General features: G+C 40.9%; 1 protein-coding gene across 11 annotated transcripts in view; it reads left to right on the top strand.

Moving 5' to 3' along the window:
* The window catches only part of kirrel3b (kirre like nephrin family adhesion molecule 3b), a 157,217-nt gene that overhangs the window by 96,328 nt on the left and 39,289 nt on the right, over nucleotides 1-21,600 (top strand). For 6 of the 11 annotated variants that reach the window (XM_031860791.1, XM_031860787.1, XM_031860793.1 and 3 more), the window contains 3 exons: nucleotides 443-592; nucleotides 5,494-5,643; nucleotides 17,888-18,057. In XM_031860791.1, coding sequence (XP_031716651.1) covers nucleotides 443-592; nucleotides 5,494-5,643; nucleotides 17,888-18,057 — 470 coding nt within the window. The remainder of the gene's footprint in view (nucleotides 1-442; nucleotides 593-5,493; nucleotides 5,644-17,887; nucleotides 18,058-21,600) is intronic. The other 5 variants (XM_031860794.1, XM_031860790.1, XM_031860788.1 and 2 more) reach the window with 1 other exon arrangement.

Here is a 21,600-nt window from a genome sequence, read left to right as displayed (position 1 = left end):
CTGCTTTGGTGTGTAAGAGCCCAGCCCATCTGTACAGTGACATCCTTCATAAATGAACCAAGCTGAGCTGTGACGGCTGTCTCTTAGCCTGTGCTTCAGTCCTGGTGCTGCACTGACACCTCTGATATATGTACAGTATCTTGTCTCCGCATCATGAATAGTAAAAGAATGTGCCTCGTCTGTGAATCACCCTTTAGGGTACTTTCAACATGAGTGTGACAAGAGGTTTGAGTGAAATTGGTGGAAATGGGCATATGGTGCACTTCCCTTAATTTCCCCTTCATTCAGCACTTGAGACGATGAAAGCAGGTGTTTGTAAAGCCATGCGCTTTCCCCTCTTTGATCTTGAATTTCCCATGCCCCCTTCTCTTGATCGTATTGAAATGATGTTCGGATTTGAATGGTTCGGACCTAACCGTCCCCTTCTTCTTTTGTTACAAAGGGGCGGCGGCCATGTTTTCCCAGCAGCCACAGGACCTGGTGGTGGTGGCAGGCCAGCCTGTGACGTTACCGTGCACCATCCCTGGTTACCATGGCATAGTCCTATGGATCAAAGACGGCCTGGCGCTGGGAGTTGGCAGAGACCTCGCTGGTAAGTAACAGCATTTATCCCCTTGAGCGTGACACCCTGCATATCCCCATCACCCTCAGCTTCCTATATTAATTACACTCTATACTATAACTGTCATATTCAAATGGCCACTTTATCTTATCTAAAGCCCCCACATGTCCGCATCCTAGCCTTTGCCAAATATATCACTCCACAGACAGGAGGTCTCATGTTAGTGTGTTATACCAGAAGAATTACATGATGTGTTATGAGAAACATCATTCATTAAATCACTCAACATGACCAAAACAAAATCTAAAAATGTATTTCTGTCTCCGTGTTTGATGCAGACCTAAATCTCTTGTATTTTTTGTTTGGCAGAGAAGCACAAAAATCCGAATGAAATGTGAAATCAATAGTGGCACTGGTCTTTCTCTGGTGCTTCAGGCTGCGAAATGGCTTTTTGAAGAGTGGCTGGCATTCTCTAATTACACTGCACCTCATGTATAATTGCCTTAATTGTTTAATTTGGAGTAAAAGTGACTACAGCACTGTCATTTAGTAGCCTGTTGTTCAACCAATCGGGACTTATGTATATTCATGACCTTGATGAATTTCAAGGAAGCACATCACTCCTCTAAATAAACATTTACAACCTTTGAAGCACTGAGCTATTGAATAGAAAAATCCATAAAAGCGTAGTAAGCATGCATCATTTACTGAAATGATCATTAAGTTCTCCCGAAAAAGAGATCCATTTGAAACTGTACACAGCACAGTATACACAGTAGGGTGCATTATTCTATAAAAGCATGATCTTTATTTTAGACATTTCTAATTTACCTTACATAGAACCCCTGCGTGACCTCAAAGAAATCTACAGTATATGACAATTTACATCCACAGACTATCCAACTGCTGCCGTTATTAAAACTCAAAAGCCTTGATAAGGAACGATTAAATCAATTATTTCACGTGAGATTGGGATTTCTTCTACCCTCTGACCTTTAATAATCGGAGGCCCTCCCTGTGGCCTATAGGTGGTCTGTAATTAAACCTCAGCGGCTGACAGAGCCCCAGTAAAGCCTTCCTATTCCCTCTTCAGGTTCTTATCAGGCCCAGGGGAGACTGAGAGGTTGCAGTAAACAATGGTCCCGCAGTCTACGAGTCTATTTTGAAGGAAAAAGAGGAAGACAGGGAGACTACTTATGATTGCTAGAGATAGAATTAAAGAGAAAGAGGACGGACGGAAGAGAGCACAGTTTTATTTACTGTCATGGTGGAGCAGACATGTAGAATTTGTTTTATCTACTTCGATTTTCATTGATTTTAGGTGGCAACAGGGTAAGATTTTTGCTGGTTCCACTTTAAGAAGATGAGACAATCAAGAGGAAATCTCATTTCAACAAGGGAATGTAGAGAACCATGGGTCACAATAGTCGAGAGGACTACAGTAGATCGACATTTAACAAAACATCTGTGAAGAGTTTGGCAGTCAAGGACACGATGCAGTAGTCCTTCTCCACAACCATTTATTCTTCTTATTTGGCTGAATAATCAGGGCCAAGATGTAGAGTCGGAGTGATCTTTCTCTCTTAAATTGTTTAAAAGAGGCACTGGCTTTTGTATGAGGAGGAATAGCTGCCCGCCTGTAGAAGATAGGTCGCTAAAATCAACAGTATGACACGGACAGGGGGCTGAGTGCCTTCTATTGAGACGAATGACACTTCTTCCAAATAAAGAGCTCCACAGCTGTTCTTTTTATCCCTGCTGCCTACATAAACAAGCAATGCAGGCGGTAGTAAAAGAGTGATGGTACATCCACTGCAAGATGCACACAATGAAAGGAAAGTGGCAGCTGTATACATAAAAACTGCGACGAATCAAATGTTGCATGGAGCATTTCAATAATATAGGTCTGCTCAGCTATTCATAGAAAGAAGCTGCGTCGGCAACGGTGTACTCCGCCTGGGACCTGTTTCCATTCACAGGAGCAGTGATTAAACCGAGAGAAGTCTTTCACCATTCAGAGCAAGAAATCATGGCACAAAAGCCAATGATTCCTATCTGTCCCCGAATTTCCAATTCGTTCCCTCTGGTGTCACGCGTTTCCACTCAAATTCAATAAAAGCAAAGTAGCCCCATAACCACTCAGAACATACCAATCAATGTCATGAATATGCATGGCAGAGAATGTATCTGCTACGCATGATGAGGGTGACAACAGACGAAGCAGCTGTAAGTGAATTCCCCAGGGGCACACAGTAGAGAAGGAAGTGTTTGTATACATTATGACATGCACTTGGGATTGAGGAGGATGAGTTCTTGAAAAGAGAAGCGGACAGACAGCAGAACTTTGCCAGCCAAGCATGTGCTACTCTTGCCTCTCGTGAGAGCGAATTGAATACTTGGTCACCTGTTCACAGCTGCAGCTAAACTATTTCTATTCCCTGGTGGTTACACTGTGTGAAACATGTTCTAGGTGAATGCTATAAATCATTAGGCCACGCCTCAAGTGTCTGTATACTCACACACACACACACACACACACACACATTGACCATTGATCCAGCCTCAAGACAAATCCATTTCCCTCTGATGGATTCATTACTCCTTAATGGGCTCTATTTTACATTGTTTGCTTTGGGTAACACATTGTGTCTTTGAAATTCGCTGAGACCTAAGACCAATGGCCCGTTATAGGTACACATCACATGTGCAGAGGTGATCAGTCTTCATATGTGTGCCTGTTTAATTTAAGTCATATTGACCAAAAGTGTGATCGCGGTGCTTATAATAGGACAAAAACACATTACAATACATTTCTATTGTTCGAAAATGAGATTATGATATTCTTATCACTACTACAATCCAACACAAATGCAAATTACTTTTTCCTTTTGGATCCAGCTAATGCACAGAGATGAGACTGGAACAGAGCCATATCCTCACACAGCAACATTATTCTTAGTTTTGCCAGAGGCACAGATGAGGTAATTGGCCAGATCATCTGTTTGTGCAACAGAATTGTACATGGCTTATATCGCAACAATTAAAGCCAGCAAAACAAAAGTGCTTTCTGTTTCTAGGGTATAGGTACGAATATGCTCGGAGGACCGGAGTCAACTCAAGGTCACGTCAACCAGAACGTGCAATAATCATCACCCTTGTGATCTGCAATGACATTATTGCATCAATGAACATAAAATAGAAGCAAAATGGTTCTCTGGGTGAGCTTGTGCACATTATGATGCGTCCTCCATTTTAGGCATTATCCTGAGCATGAAAAAGCAATTTTTCAGCCAATGGTTATTAATGTCATTAGTAGAAGCTTTTAGTTGTGATCAAGTTTCTATTAACCCTGTTACATTTACAACCAGTGTTGATGAAGCCCCGCCATCTCGCAGTGTAGGACACATTGTGGCACGTACTGTCAAATTCAATTTTATCTTATGTTTGACTGGTTTTCCTACAAAACATCCACTGGTGCAACTTCCTGTGCTCATGCTTTAGTTAAATTGCCACTAATTTTGCATCCACTGCTCCCCAGCTGTAATGTTTTTGTCCTTCGTCCTCCCACTGTATAGACCCTTAAGATTAAAGGCTACACGTAGGAGGATGAAATGTAGAGTGGCTTAATCGGCTGTAACTCACCCCACCAGCATAAAATGAGGCCCACTTCACGCTCTATTACAGGCAACTGTATTCAATGAAGCAATAGTCAATAATTGGACTTTGAGCATATGATGGGTTTTTGCAGTAGACAAATTCAAGGATTTAAAAGCTGCCCAGTCTGTTCCTTTTGGGCACTAAAACGTATTACCAGCCTGTAAAACCTTTATAGTGAAAGACTGGAGTGTTTGGGGATCTCTGAAGTGAACATGAGTCATAGCTGTTACTGGGAAATCAATATTTTCTTACCCAACATTTGTTGGCAATGACCCGACAGTTGGATGGATACTGATGGACTTTCTGGAAAAGAAATGACAAGTCTGTTGAGTCTAACGTGTGAAATTTCTTTTACAAAGCACACAGTTATAGAGAGGGTAAGTCTTGCTGCAAAATTATCCAATCCTATCCACTAGTCTCATCATTGATCAGTTACTGAAGGACCACTAGAGGAATAAGCAATTCTCTGCTGGAAATCGGTGATATATTATGGAGTGCATTTTTATTTTATGAACAGAACTTTCATTTCATTCCACATGCTGTATCACCAATAATTAGAAAGATGGAGTGAGAGAAAAGAGAATAGGGATCTTCAGAGATGAGCAATTCTGAAAGCATGAGAAATAACCCATAAAGCTTTCCAGTCAAACACATTCTTCTTCCTGCTTATTTGCCCTGGTGGGGGGGGGATGCACTCCACAACACACTCTCAATGCATATTTCGATGATAGTTAGGGGGATATCTTTAAAAACCTTCTCACTTGACTCGTGTGAAATGCCCAGGTCTCTTGGATATTGCTCTGCTTTCTGGCATTATTAAACTATAAATCATTTTACAGAGCAATGCTGAAACAACTCAAACTCTAGCTGCTCCTGTTTACGGCTGCAGTAAAACATAGTTTTGCAGAATGCAGCAGCCTCCACAGCAGGTCATTAACATTGCCAGGAGTGCTATAAAAACATGTTTTATAGTATTCATGTTTTAATCTTGTACAACAATGCATTGTGAGTAAATTAGCAAATGAACAATCAAAGACTATACGAACCTATAAAGTAATCTATAATATTCATCTGCTGACTGTTTGAATTATTTGGCTATGCAACTCAACTACTGCATGTAAGCCAATATTGTGTATTTATCTTGCGTTTTCCACCAATGTGTCTTTTAGTAGTGTTTCGCTGCTGTCATAAGTGTGCAAAGCTTTAAAATATGCAAATGAGGCCTATTTTGATTTTGAAGGTGATTAAAATGAACAAATGTGTTTGCCCCGCAGGCTATCCTCGTTACACAGTGATTGGTGACCACGGTTCAGGGGAGCATCATTTGCGGATCCAACGTGTCGAGCTGATGGATGACTCTATGTTTGAGTGCCAGGCCGTCCAGGCTGCCATGAGGTCCCATCCTGCCCGCCTCACTGTGCTGGGTGAGTCCGAATTGAACACACACACAGAGTCCAAACAACACCACTGTTCTAGCGCCAACCGCCCCCGTTCGCTGAGTTTCAAAGCAACTCATGGTAAAAGGCTTCACTGGCGTCACTGGCTTCTCACTCTCTCATTAGTTTTTAAGTGTGTCATGTTAGTTTCGGAGTGCTTCTGAGGATTTAAGGGGTTTTAGCTTGTGTGCATCATCCCATAAATACTGGGCAGTAGCACTACCAGAGCTCTAGGGGCCCTAACAAAAGTGGTGCTTCACGACAATAAAAGTATACAGTACGTGTCCTTGTTCATTTCCCAATTACACAGAAAGTATGAGTATAGGTACATGCTCAAACAAAGGGGTTCACCTGCGGTCTTACTCAAAACATGATCAAATATCCGCAGTAAAGCCTGAGAACAAAAGATATATTTTCTATTAAAACCATCAGAAAGGAATTAAATCAGCGCTAATATTTCCCATTTGGTAGACTGTGTCAATATGACTAAGCTGTACAGACCCTTACATTTCCACTTTAATTTCCTTGCTCTGCATGCAGCCTCCATTTTCTATTATTACTACAAGCTTGAGAGGTTACTGGTTCTTAATTAAACTTTATTGGGTTATCATTCAGCAAGGCCATTTCTGCCTTATTGGGTGACACCAGCGCAATGGCTGGCTAAAGTCTCGTTCTTGGGCCCTTCAAGCCTCCTGCTGCTTCCTGTCTCCCTGCTGCCTCTCACAACCTCCCTCACTGGAGGATCGCAGGAATGATAGAGAGAGTCAATGACAGAGCAAAAGAGAACAAGGGAGACGGAATGAGGAGAAGAAAGTGCGGAGGGAGAGAGGGGCGTCTGCCATGCAGTAGCCTCGCCACAAGCGACTGATCCGCCTTATTGATCCAGCCTAATGAAAAGTGAAACTAACGATTTGTAGGGGAGCAGGCAGCAGGAGTAAAAAGAGAGAGGGGAAGACAAATTGCAGCATAGCGTTGCTCTGGCTGCCAAGCCTCCTGCAAATGGATATGAGTGAATAATTATGGATACTTCTGGAGCTGAAAATGCAACTGCACTTTCTTTCCTTACACTACTTGTTCAAATCTTTCGAAGTTTAGCTGCTCTGCGCTTTTCACAGAAACTTTGTCATTTTATCACAGTTTCAAGGACAGAATAATTGTTTCTGTTTTTGCAAGTTCAGTGTTTTTGATCAATTCTGCTGTTAAACTTAGGGCATTTTATGTTTCAACAATATCGCTAAACATAGTATTTAATGCCAATTTCTCGAGGCTTCAAAGTATCCTTATGAGTTTTCTTATATGTATGAAACTGCCATTTCCTTTCTTTCATGTAGGAACAGCTGCGATACACACCAGATGCAAAAAAAGTTTTTTGCTTTAATCCCCTTGACACTGTGCTTTCCAGATTTGGCAAGCCCTACTCTGACTACTCACAGTAATTGAAACAAAGAAACAAATTGTTTGCAAATGCTTGACTTTGGAATGCAAGCGACGTGCAGCAGTTGGCCCTACTCTATTTAAATAACCAATCAGCAATGAGAAAGGGGAAGCCTTTATTACCTATTTGGCTGATTGAGGGTAAGAGAGTTCATCACCCCCCCCCCCCCCCTCCTCCCTACAAGCCAAAATAGAAGGTGTTTGTTTAATCCCCTGCTGAGCTAGCTGACTCCTGCATGCACTGCCAGGGAGAACTGCAGGGTGACACACACACAAGGTAATGGAGGAAATATATGCAAGGCCTGTGTCACTGCAAACTCCAAGCTGTCAATTACTTGCCAGTGGTGACAGAGTGTGTCTATCGACTTGGAAGACAGCTACAGCCCCACACACCTACGTGCACGCACACACACACACACACACACACACACAAATACATGTACACAATATGCTTATACACACAGACACACACACACACACGCTGACTGCCTTCTTCGAGCTGACAGCAGAATAAATCTAAAACTCTCCCCTCCATCTTTCATAACTCAATATCAGCCCAAACCCCTCCATATGCCATACCAGAGGAACTTCTCTCCTCTTGACTTTGATAGGCTCCGAAATAACATAACATAAATATTTGCTAGCACATAGAGAAACCCCTTTATCACTGCCAAAGAACTCATACTCTGCTTTCCCTTTCACTGATTGGCTGATTTCATCCTTGAGAGCCTAACAGTTGGGTTGAGGCTGAGATGAAGCAGCAGTGACCTCACCTGAACAGCCCCATTTACAAGAAAGTGTTCCACTCATTTCAGCCAATACCTCAAGTGCAGCTGTGATGCGATTGAAGAGGAAAACACTTTACGTCAACATTTATAAACAATAATGAAGTTCCTTCATTAAAAAAAGAACTGGGAGCAAAATGGATGGTGAACTTCACCCTTCCTAGTGTTTGCACGGCCTGCTGGCTTACCCTCAGACGCCAAAGGAGAACCAAGGTCTTGTGAATTAGTCATGAAGGAAGGGAATGGAGGGTTTCAGGTCCAAAAAGACCCCTGAGGCTAATTATATCCCTTCCAGCAAGTTGGCACTGCTCCAGACCCTTGCTCTACTCTTTCTACTTTAGGATGGGGACTAGTAGAACAAAGGGAAAGGAGATCACCGTTGTTTGATTAAAGTGTCTGACTGAAAAACTACTTTGTGGTGGGTTTTTTTTGTAAACCGGAAGCGTGTTTATCTTTTCGACAAAGGAAAATGTGTCATAACGTCAAAATGAAATGTGGTGCCATTTATTGACTCATCGTTGACATTTTAACATATCAGCTTCTGTCTCAGATGTTTTTGTTTCTCTTGTCTCCATCGTCCTTTCTCTCACTTTGTCTTTTATTTTCTGCATGACTCACCAAATCATCCCTAGTGAATGCAGAGACGTGGGTTTCTTTGGTTGCTAAATTATCCTAATTTTAACAGACCATGTTAAAGGATGCTCAATTAATGTACACTCACGTAAAACCTTGAAAACTGAAGTTTTAAAATTGCTCATCAGGTATTTACTTTACCAGCGGTAAACTCCGAAGATAACAAAGTGGTTACCTACTGTCACTGTACTTTTTAATTGCAGGTTGTCTCACATAATCTCACTGACAGCCCTTTAACTTTTGTCAGTTTGTCCCGATACTCAAAGCATTGAGATTATTATTTTTTTAATAATGACAGGATTGCACAGGATGTGATTAAGTGTTACTTTTCAAACTGTGGTAAGGACAAGCGGGGGTGATCAGAGTTGTTTACTTTCGAATGCATTTTCATAATTACTGATCTCTCTGTTCCCACTCTGCCCAGTGACATGAAGGTCATATTGTAGACCACACTCTTGAGATCAGGCAGAAGCTGGGAAATGCTTTTAAAGGTTAACCTTACTTAAAGCAAATATAGAAGGGTAACGATGCTTGAGAAGATATTTCACTTACAATAATGCATAGCTGTCAGAGTCTGTAGTACCGTGTAATGTGGTATTAATTCCACACTGATAGAAAACAAATACATTTTCATTCATAGTCAAATTAATTTTATTATGTAGATCAAAATAAAGAATAACCGTCAGAGTCTGTAGTACCGTGTTATATATATATATATATATATATATGGAACAAACTGTTACTGCACCAACTAGTTCAGTTGTTGGGTGGATAAGAGATTCTTTTCCATTCAAACACATATTCTAGTTCAAGAGAGTAGCCGGGGAATATGTAAACCTTATCTTCCAATCCTTGGCTGCATTACCATCTGAAAGAGCCAAGGCTGATGTGGTCCAATGCGTCCCACAACACTCATGGTGTTACTTCATATTGGAATAGAGTAAATATAACAAGATCATTATTTGTTTTGGGAGTACCTAAGAAAATTGGCTGGTATTAAAAAAATGCATCTTGTTAAAGGAAGAAATGCACAATTCCTTGTGTTTGGAACAAATGCAGATTGCACAACTTCAAACTCGATATTTTCAAGTAAAGATACAAACTTGATGTTTTATTGTTAATATCCCTGATTTAATTATGCTACATTTACATCAGCTCGCAACAGTTACATTTAATGAAATAAATGCGTTATTAGTTTTTCATTTCATAACTGGGTTAGCATGTAGCAAAACATACAGTTAAGCCAAGTGCTTTTAAATTGTGTCTGAAGACATTATGAATGTGTCTGTGTTTAATTATACATTAAGAGTTATTCATCACAATACTTATAACGTTAAGAGTGCATATGGGCACACTCATAGAAAGTGGTCACAAATAATATTTATACACTTTATTACCGTTTTTAATGCATTCAGTGTCGTGTGAGTGGGAAGTAATATATGTTCCCTCTTTTTCTTCATAAACGTTATTGCTGCTGTGAGATGAATCTTCCCCGCATGCTATTTAGTTCGCTTTTCATTCGAACCTATATCTGGCTCATTATATTATTTCAATGACCTGTGTGTAGTCGTTACAAGGGATGAAATCTGGCAGGCATTCATAGACACAGTGTGATGCTGGTCTTCTGACAAACATAATTAATGGCATGCCATTTGAATGAGCCATTGTATGCAAGATATTTGTTTTCCCTTTCCTGCATTGTTAATGTTTAGGACCCACGCTTCAGCAACACATTCCACATATACAAAAGCCCAAGGGTATCTTTTGTTATTGCTGTTTTCAATTGCCAAAGCTGAATCAGCCATTTATTTGGCTAAGTCTGACTTCATTATTTCTCAACGATCACACTGGCATCCTTGTTAGTAATGCGTGTGGACTTTGAGGGCAGGGTATAGAAAACAATAAAAAATAGCTACAATACTGAGGAATTGGAAGTTGTTGTGCACAGATTATGTTCCACGTAGTCCACGCATGTGTATTTTGTCCGAAGCGCTGTCCGTGGTGCTAGCCCTGTTCTCAACTGAGAGTGTGTTGTTTCACTGCTAAACCAGTGATGCTCTTCACAGCGAGTGGGGAATGATGGGTCTGTAATAAGAGACATTATTCGCAACTCCTGGCCTGACTATATAACAATAACTCCAATTTGGCTGTTGTTGTTTCTTGGGGGAAAAAAAATGTTATGCAAAGAAGTAATCTCCTCTGTTGTCTATTCACCTGCGCTATTATTATTTTTGGGCATGCAGCATTTTATCGAAGTTGAGTTTCAGGGTAGCCTCTGTAGTGTTTGCGTTGTGACAGCTCAGCAGGGCTAGAAGTAAGTTTAGTCAGTCTGCTGTTTAGGGAGTGGTGTTGTTCTATACCTCTTTTTGACTTGCAATAGCTGGTGGCTCGATGCACGTCTTTGTCTTCTCTTTATTTCATCATTTCAGGTCATAGAAAAGTCATATCCCAAGTCCTCTAACTGAGTGGTGATGATGAAATTGTGTGTGTATTGTATGTGTGTGTGAGCCAATTTCAGAGCCACTCCAAAAAATAAAAAATAAATTTAAAAAAAGCAGCTGGCGTGTAAATAACCAATTTGTCTTGTACAAAAGTTAATTTTGGTCTAGCCAAGCATCTCAATCAGAGTATAAGAGAGAGATAAGGTGTCCTGAACGGCAGTCATTCTGTGAGAAAATATGGCTCATGCTTACTGTATGTTTTTCTGCCATTTAGTCAGAAACAGGAGATGGAATGATAACTGCATCTGTGATATCAGAGAGGCTGTGAACAGGTGCGCTATTATCGTAGACAGACTGTATGTATGATGTTTTTATCTGCTCAGAATTTCGACAGGAGGAGAAATGACACGAATACATCTGTGCTTTGCAAAACAACAACTGTGTACAGGTGCTGAGCTGATTTGAATTCACACTGCATCGTGAATAGGCTTGTTTCAGCGAACTGTAATTGTTGTTAGCGAACTAATGATTGGCATTGAGAAAAATCTGGAGCCACGGGGGCTGATAATTGGCAGAAACTTGAAATAAGCACTTTATTATTTCTAACTGTTTCACACACACACACACACACAGACACACACACGCACACTTACATACATATATAGTGCAACACAGCCGGTTGGTGAGCAGCAATGTCAGCACCCTCCCAATCTGTGGAGAGCAGCTTCTTGGGCTGCACACGGCTGCGCTGTGAAGGAGCAGGCTCTGCACGTTTCCGACAGCTCCGGCATCTTCCCCACTCCTCATCTCACCATCATCCTTCCATCCCTCCATTTTATTTGGCACCGCTTATTCGGTAGATCGCAACACCCACACAACCAAAGGATCCGCACATTTAGATCTAAAAAGTGTTTCAATATATTTGTGCCGTCGGTCTAACAGATCTTCATGAGAGCATATTTTGTACACACATCATACGTAGCTCACATAGTGCACTAATCAAAATATTCTGTGTGTACCCCTGCCTTTGAATCTTCTCTTGCTTTCTTTCTCTACTTCCCTTTCTTCCACTGTTGTTTTTGTATACATGTTGTACAGTCTGCCATACTGTTTGTGACTGCCATCTGTGATCCTGTGTGATACAGTAAAGTGGTTTTGTGTATTTCTCTCACTTTCTTTTTCATTCATTTTCTCGTCCTCTTTCTCTTCTATTGTGTGGGTGTGTGTGTGTGTGTATGTGTGTGTGTGTGCTCACACATGGCTCCAGATGGCTTTCAAACAGATATACAGTGACAGGATTTGAAGAGGGCCAGTGATTTGGGCCAGTGAGCCACGCATGTCTCCTGCATCCACCTGCGCTGGGTATTCCTTTTCTCTCCCTTTTGCCTTCTTTTGTCTATCTATCACAAACTCTGCAAGCTGTCGCGATGGTGCGACAGGCGGCCCGTGCAAGCATCCCTCTGAAATAGACAGGCAAGTCAGGGAGCTCATTGTTGTTCAGGACACGTCTGCTGAAGCACAGCGCTACAGCAGCTACACATTGCCAGCCTCGCTTCCCCTACACCATCCAGCCTCCTTGTGAGGAGCCCCTCACTCATTCATTCGCCTCCAAATTGCTTTTTCTCCCTGGCTCACGCTCCTGGAAGGCCGGGGCGCTTGCAGGATTTCATCGGCTGCTTTTGAGCAGTTCCCCCAATATTGGTTTGGCTCGGAAAGCCCAGCAGGTTGACTAGAAGCAACACCTGGTGTTACCAGACTGAAGAGGACTTCTCTGCCAAGCTTTCCCTCGCATGAAGTAAAGTTTTATGTTTGGGCAATTTTATGTTTGGTGTCTTGGGAATTATACGTATTAAGGGACAAAAGGCAGCTTTACGACCCCCAGGGTTTATTCAGGCCCGTCTTGGAGGTGACGGACTTACCACCTTGCACTGTTGAGTTAATTACACATCAATATGCCTTGGTCTCATTTATGGATATCTTTGATTATGCAGTAAAAGGAAATGATCTCACTGAAGTCCAGGCTTTCTGACATCACTGTGTCTTTTTGACTGAGGTGACCAAGGTGGGGTTTGTAGTCAGATATGTCTAGCATTGGTAGATTTGCAGAAATACATACATCTTATCTCATATTTGGTGAGGTAATGGAGCTCCGTAAAATGGTACCGCCTTAAAACTAAATAGTGGATTTACCAATCTTAGGGACTGCGATGGGTTCATGTTAATTGTGATGGACTATGATGGATTTGGATTTATCCTTCAAACAAAGAGGAAATTACAGTTTGGAGCTTAAAACCCACCATTACATCTATGATCGAACGAGGTCATGGGTCAAAGTAACTTCAACAAACTCTTTCAAATGATAAAAGTAATGAACTGTCTGTTTCTTCCGGCTATCTTTAAGTCTTTAGTTGGAACGGCACGCCTTAGGTTTTTGATTAATACAGAAATGAGAAAAAAACTCTTACGTGATTGATCTGCTTTTAGTCATCTTTGATTTGTATGAAACCTGAAATCACTGAAATGCCTGAGAATGTCGGTGTCTGTGCGTATGCATGAAGGAAGAGTCCATGTCTGTGCACAGAGAATGCAAATCTGGAAAGTGTTGAAAGAGATTACATTATTATCCCTAAGAAGAAAGTAGTGAGTGGAGCAGGGTTTGCAGTGAGTCAGCCCTGTAATTAAAGAGAAGCAATCAATCTGTACCACTGACCACACTACTTATGCCAAGTCCATCGAATGGCTGCAGTAAAGAGCTAATTTAGAACCATTAGGGACTGCCGAGTTTGCAAACAGCCCAGTAATGATGATGGCTGATTCAAGTTCAAGGCTTGGCCTCTGTATAACTGTCAGACCTGACAGTCATAAGGCAGAATCAGTGGAAGATCTTAGACGAAGAGAAAGAGCTAAATATCTATTACATTTTATTTCCTTGTTGAAATTTGTATTAAATGGTTGTTGGGCTATTGGTCAAACCCTCCAGTTTCTTCAGCAGACATAAAGGCTTTGACCTGCCGAGAACAAGAGCTCAAAAGCTTCCTCTTTTACCAGACTATTGTGTAATCATGTCTAACTGCCCTTTTGTCTTGGTGAAAAAGATGCCAATGGAGCACAAGCTGAGAGCCTTGCACACATGCTAGTTACACAGAAAACAATTTCAGTCCAGTCAGAAAACTGTCTTCACAGTGGCCCCCTCTGCATACAGTAAGACCTCAAACACAATGGAGGACAGAGATACAAAGGTATAAATGCTGGATGAGGCAGCCAGCCATGTCTGTCTTCTTCCTTGTCTGCTCCAGTGTCTTGCTGGCAGGCAGCCCTCCAAGGGGACATGACCTGAAAGTGTAACAGTGCTCAGTTTGGTCTGCCTGTGACCTCTCTGTCATGTAGCTCCACTATGCGCGTCATCATAAACCCCCCTTGCATCTTATGCTCTGACGTCCCTCAATGGAAAACGCATAGCTGAATAATAGTAGACAACTATAAAGAGACTATAAAGGTCACATAGTGATCTAATGAAACGGTCTGCGAGAGTATAACCTTTCATCCCCGTTCATTAGTGGTGTCACCTTCTGAGGAAGCAACTATTTATAGACACCGGTATGTAATAATATTTGTATCGGAGGAATGTTTACTTTGAGAGAGAGCAACGAAGCCTCTGTTATCTCTGAGAGTTTTATGCATAGATTGTGAATAAGAAGTGGACGTGATCACATTGACGTGATCCATTGGTTCGTGGACTGACATTTTGAAGCCTCGAGTTCATCATTTTGGCCATTGCCATCTTGTTTTTTGTCCGTTGCATCTTGACACAAGACGGTGAAGCTAAGTACAACCAAACACAGAATAAGACATTTTTCGGTGAGCAAAATGGTTACGATGGACTTTCATGGAGTGACAACACAGTGGGAAAGGGTTAAAGTTGTAAGACCAAAATAATGACAATACCCAGACTGGATAACACCATGGAAGCAACCTGTCAATCACAAGGTAGCCATGCCCTATAGCATACACTGCTTTATTGCTTATTTTACACTAAATGGAATCATAATTTACTAAATGAAAATCACACTGTACTTAAGAAGACTTGAAACTATAAATTCAGACCATAAACTCATGTTTACAATGTTTACTGAGGTAATAAATCAAGTTAGAAGCAGCAGCATGTTTTTATAGACTTCTATACAACTGGACTTCTTACAGCGTTCAGGCCCTGCTGGCCATTAGAAAGAATGCAAGTTTAAGGTACTTCCGCATTGGCGTCACTTGTCGGACTTGGAGGTTGCCGCCTGCTTGTAAGCAATACGAGGAAAATCTCCTCGTCACGGCTGAGTCCTATCAGTCACATACTGTCAGAATATTCTTTCTAATCTCCCCCTCTCCATAAAAAAAAAAAAAAACTTTTGTGGCTGCCGTGCAAGAGAGCCCTGACAGCATGCCAGTAACACTGGATTTTTGCAATCAACTGTCACAGTGCTATCACTGATCCTCAAATGTTCTTCATTTTGTTCCATTCAGACAAATGGGAGAGCTGTTTGAGATTCCCGGCACATAATGCTTTCACATGCTCCCTGTCTCATTTGCATACCATGCAGTAGCTCTCGTCTTAACACAGGAATACACTAGTGCGATCTCCTTGACCTTGTTTCCAATTGCTGATAAAGGACCAGAAGGTGACCACATTCTCACCAAGATTCCTTCTCACTTGCCTAGATCAGCAAACTGTGTTGTCTGATCTGCAAGTGCTGACCTAAGATTATTCTACCTCTCCCAACCCTCCGCATATTAATGAAGACCAGATGAAAGGGAGCCCGCCAGAATAAGCACTCAAATCCACAATGAAAACTAGTGAATGGGGATTTTTTTTTTTAATTGCAGATTCACTGGTCCAGCTGGTTAGAGATATTAGTCAAGACTTCACTGCACCCACACTGGTCTGATTCAGTCCTTGGTCATTTTAAATGTGTTGTGCTGATGGGTATGCTCTCTGATAAATTGGACAAACAAATGTTTCCCATGTTTTTTTTAGTCTGTATTTTTTTTATTTTGTAAATCAAAGGTTTTAGTCATAAGAGCAACAGACCAAAATGCCACCCCCATGCACTAATTAACTAACAGCACTTGAAGACTAAGATGAGCTTATCTGTGACGAAGATCTGCAGTGTGATGTTACAGTAGATGACCAGTCTCAATGTGTTGCTCCACTCGCGCTGTATGTAGACTATGACACTATATACTCATTTGTTTAATAGATTTAAATATACATCTAATAGTTGCAATCCTCAAGATTTCAGCCCCGGTTGATTTGGTGACACCAGTGGTTACCGTAATAACAGAAATAGCAGTTTAATTCTGCAGCAAACACTCCCTGAACAGCTACTTTGTCAGAAATACAGCAACATGGTGTCTGTTTACAGTGCAACCAAACAAACTCACATTGTTTAAATAACAAATTTGGATAAAAATATGTGCAGCTGTAAGACAGCATATTAAGGCCATTGTAAGTCAAAAATAATAGTGATGACAGAGCGGGGGGGAGAATAAAGAAGAGCAAGATAGATGCAAACAGGCTTACATATAACAAACTATGTAGAACGTAAATACATTGAGAGGCTATTTTTGAAAAATGCCAACCATAAATAGCATCAATAACACGGTTTGATTAGATGAAAGTCTTAAGGATTCTAACTTTAAAGTAAATGCAGTTTTCTAACTCTGAGGTCAGAATACGTTTTGTTTGGTAATTTTAAAAACCCATTTAGAGCAAATTAAAACTGACTAATGTAAAGTGTTAACAAGATTTCCTGTCAGTAATTTAAATGAATAGTGAACAACATTGAATATGTGACACTATGCTCTCATTCATATCTACCAGAAAAGAGCCCTTTTATACTTCATCAACAGTATCCCAATTACATCTTCTCTCCTTGCATTCATCTCAGTTCTGTTTGACAGCATACCTCCAACCCATTATAACCTTCCTTCCAATCATGATGCTTTTGCAAGGGAATATGGCAGCTGCCTGCAGCCTTTGATTTCGTCTTGTCCCAGATCTGCATTGTAATGAGCACTCAGGTCAATCAATAATACACTGCAGTTTCAGTTATGAAAAATGAAGAAGAAAAAAAAAAACAGATCAGCTCATTGGTAAAACAGGAAAATGACTTTGATCAGTGGCATGGAGAAGCGCATATAGCCGTTGTGAGGCTTTCTTCTAGAAGGGAAGACATGGGGGATCAAATGCATCTGAGGGGGGTAGATTGAATCACTAGATTGAATCACTTGTAATGCTGACATTTCTGTGTGTATTGTATGTATGGTGGCGGAATCTCATCTGCGTTGATTGATGGCAGAGTTGATTGTTATTTAGAGAGTCATGCTGTGGCCTGTGCAAAGCTTTTCGTGCCTCAAACCGCACCATCTACTTTAGTTTCCGAGTAAGTAAAGGGTAATCTGTTTCTCACTGTGAAGTCATTACCTTCCCCGAATGAGCAACCCACACATGTGGTTTTTATTTTCTGAAGGAAAATAATTTGTATAAAAACCCAAATGCCGTCCGTTGTTGAGCACTCTTATTAAATGGGAATTGACTGTGTGATGAGGTTAGGTGCCATGCAGTGAAATCCTTGCAGGTGCCATTTGTCTTATGTGGTTCAGACTTCCTGATTCACTATGTTGTGAGGAAAAGCAATATATCAGACTGATAACTGTACTGTATGTTGAAACGACAATAGTGAAGTCCTTACATGCAAATAACATTCTGCACTCAGCAAAATGTATGCACATTACATATTGAATGATAACGTAATTTAATATCTACATACGTCCACATAGTTTACATGAATTGCACAATCCGTAGTGGTTAATAATATGCAACCCATTCATTATCCTATTGTTATCATTTAGCTAATGCCCTCTCTTTCCCTGTGTCTTTATCGTTAGTTCCCCCAGAGGATCCAGTCATCAGTGGAGGGCCGGTGGTGAGCCTAAGGGCGGGTGACCCCCTCAATCTGACCTGCCATGCTAACAATGCCAAGCCGGCAGCCTCAATCCTCTGGATCCGCAACGGAGAGGTCCTGAATGGGGCCATGTACTCCAAGGTAAGCATAGAGGTGTGTGGGAGAGGGTTACATGGTGGCTGTGCTTTCTATCTCTAGACCAGTGTGTTTTTATCAAAGTAACCTGAGATAAGGAATGAAGACACCTGTCACGTTACATTTGTTGCATGTCTTCCTTTGCTGTAAATAACTGCTACAAAAGTGCTTAACACCCGTGAGATGTTTCGGAGTGACTGCTTGAGTCATCGGTGGGCGTTTGCCTCAACATCCAAACTGCTTTTTGAAATGAAGTCCCTTGAAAATCCAGGTTGTGTTTTGATTGCAAAAAAGAAAAAAGAAAAAAAAGAGAAGTCTGGCCTTTTTTCCCAGTAAACAAATCAACTCAGACAAGCAGATGGCGAGATCGGGGAACTATCAGTGACTTCACGTTTCTCTCTGTTTTTTTGATCTCCTTCTTCAGTGGCATTTGTCTCTCTTCATGTTCCCAACCTGTTATGAAATCCACTATGTCACTTTCCATGCCGGAATCTGCCCGAACGTTTTCACGGAGAAGTCTGATTCTCTCTGACAGATCACGTTCCCACTTTTGATGTCATTGCACACAGTCGCCGCTGTTTATGCCAGCCGAGTGGGGTGATCCCCTGACCCCGTGGACTCTTGGCTGGTATTCACCCTCAAGGCTAATCATGCAATCCATGCTGTCATGTTCTATTTTCTATTTAAACAAAGGACCTAAAGAGATCAGGCACTTTAGAGCACTAACACCTCCCCCGCCTTCCCTCACTCCCTGCGCTGCCTCATCCCATTATCGGCTTTTTTCAAAGAGCAGATAAATGTCATTGATTGTACGGGGGTACGGCACCAGGCCGATTTGAATAAAGCAATTGCTTGAGGTGCCGCTTGCTAATGGTGGGCGGAGAACACGTTTCCTGTCTTCACTTCCTTTCAGAGCGAAGGCAGATATGAGGACATTCTGTGCTGGTAGCTGATGGATGCTCACATGTCTGCTCAGAACCCAAGCATGTCCCTACCATTAAAAAGCAATGGTTTGGAATAAAGGAAGATGAGTGTTTTTTTGGGAGGGTCCAAACAGCAGTAGGGGGACATTTTGTAAGCATAATCATCTGCTCTGATGGTCTTCCCATGTCCCGCAGATCAAGAGGACTAATGAGAGCAGATGTGGTGGAGGATTCACAAAAATGGCTGATGGTGTCATATCTAATGATAGTTCTGACCCAAAGATAATTTCCCACTAAGGCCTGCACAAGCTCATCTATATGATCTCTTAGGAAACTATTTACTGGACCAGTGGTTTAAGAGAGTGTATGATTAAGGCTATCGCTTAGCAAAAATGTGTGTCGGTTTTACCATATAAGAGAGTCACTGAATTGCACAGCTTATCATTAGTGAGGGTAGCTTTCAAAGGACAGAACTTTAGTATATTATGTAGGGGGATCTCCAAATAAATATGTGGCAGAAGCTTTTCACTGTAGGGTGAATGGTTCAAATACCAAGACTAGCTGTGAAAATGTGGGCAGAGGAAATTAATGAATAATGTTCTCTCTTCCCTCAAACACTCATCTCCCATCTGCTCCAGTGGAGCTGCTCAGTGGCAAACAGCAAAGGACTGTTTGCAATATGCAGCCTCCGGGTCTGAGCTGTGGTTTGGAGGTGTGCACACTTGCTGTAAGAGACGTTTGCACTGGAATGGTACAACAAATTATTTGAAAAAAAACCTGATGCATTCTCCTCCCCAATCTGCTACATTTTTTTTCCTGAATGCTCTGGTGGAAAGCTGAGAGGTGAGCAGGAGACTGGAGAGTTATCTCAGTGTTGGGAGGTTTAAAAAAAATAAAAAATAGTGACATTTGTATGAGCTGTTCTTGCTGGCAAAGGCAGAATAGTGCTTTTTTATTGTATACCCTCTCAGCTTTGCTGTGAAATGGCATTGCTTTTTAACATCTGATAAAGTTTCAAAAGTTTACATGAAGCTGATACTATTGATGGATATTATTTTCAGCAGGAAAAAAATTATTATCGCTTTTCCAATCCTAGGTCTTCGCTATTTTTCCACCCCTCTGTCTTACAAGTGCTCAAAGCAGACGATAGTTTCATAATGTTTCTCTCTACCTTTCTTCATAGGAGTTCTTTGTTATTGGAGCTCTTTATTATATTTTAATCGTCGCACCCATTTGAGTAATAGGAAGGGGAAATACTGACAAATAAAGTTACTCAATTAAATCTGAGTGTTCATTAAACATGTTCACTTTTATTCTTTATGAGATCTATATGGTTTCCCCAGCAGCAGAGGAGAATATTAAGTCAATGAGCTTTGTACTTCCAACATTAATATAATTCATTGTGCCAGTTTTAAAAGATCTCAAATGATTTTGGCAAGCTAATTAACCTTATTCATTTAGGATTTAAAATAAAATGTATGACATGAAATATAAATCACTTGCTTTTAACAACTTTTTTAATTGTCTTTTTTTTGGGTTATGTTAAACAAAAGAAACCTATTTAACCTCAGTGACCAAAGTAAAAAAGGCATATTTTCCCTTCTGCATAAACTTATTGTACAACGTAAAAGCAATCAACTGTTTTAGTGAAATAACCCTTGTGTCGACCAGAATTATTACTAATTGAATACAACCCAGAGATACATTTGATTTCAAATCAAAGGTGTGTTGGATGGGTGAGCAAAATATTAATGATGTATGAGTTATTAGCTTTTGCTTACTTGGAAAATTCGACACAATCCCTGCGGGAGGTTTCCATACATCTCATAAAACGTTGGTCCCAATTCATAGTTATATTTAAAAAAAGCTTTATCATGTGCAAATATCTGAAATACATTCATCAAGACATTTTACAGTGATTGATTGGCCTGAAGACATTACAGCCACTTCCAGCAAACATGTGTATTACTGCAGAGTAGTACAATATTCTATCCACTCTAATATTAACAAGAGTTTACAGGATATGGTGAATATGTGCTGTGAGGTTTCTAACCTGCTATTTGCTAGTGGTGACTCATAACTCACTCCATTAGCAGTGGAGTGTTTTTTTGGTATGCACGTTGTAATCCAAATCATTTTTAAACTTGAATTCATGGATCAGCAGCACTGTTCAAATAGGTGAGTGGAATAAAGGTTACAGTGCCCGTTTAGGGCTAACAGTGAATTAGCTTGGCTGGCAACACATCAAGTGTTATTCAGTAGATAATCCATTTGGTTCAGCCGTATTTTTTAATTAGTAGATAACCCTCCTGTTAAATGAAAGTTGAGCTTGCCAGTTATAGCTTTAAGTAAAGCTAGCTTAGCTATCGTTATGTTGCGACAATCTGTCTCAATATAAAAGACAATCTGTCTCAATATAAAAGCCACAGTGACAAATAAGTATGGCACCGAAACATGATTCAAAAATGTGATAATGGCAGAGAGATGATGTAAATAAGCACAGCCCATACCAAGATTAAAAGCCAGCAAATATCAGACCCACATTCAACAGGTTGTCAAAAAGAGAGCGCCAGTGGGATGTCCTTGTTGCACAGTTTATGTTAATCAACTTGATAAGCAATAGGTTGGCTTATTGATG

The sequence above is a fragment of the Anarrhichthys ocellatus genome, unplaced genomic scaffold (genome assembly GCF_004355925.1).
Source record: "Anarrhichthys ocellatus isolate YVR2014 unplaced genomic scaffold, GSC_Weel_1.0 scaffold24, whole genome shotgun sequence".
Lineage (NCBI taxonomy): Eukaryota > Metazoa > Chordata > Actinopteri > Perciformes > Anarhichadidae > Anarrhichthys > Anarrhichthys ocellatus.
This window is presented reverse-complemented; position numbering and strand designations above follow the sequence as displayed.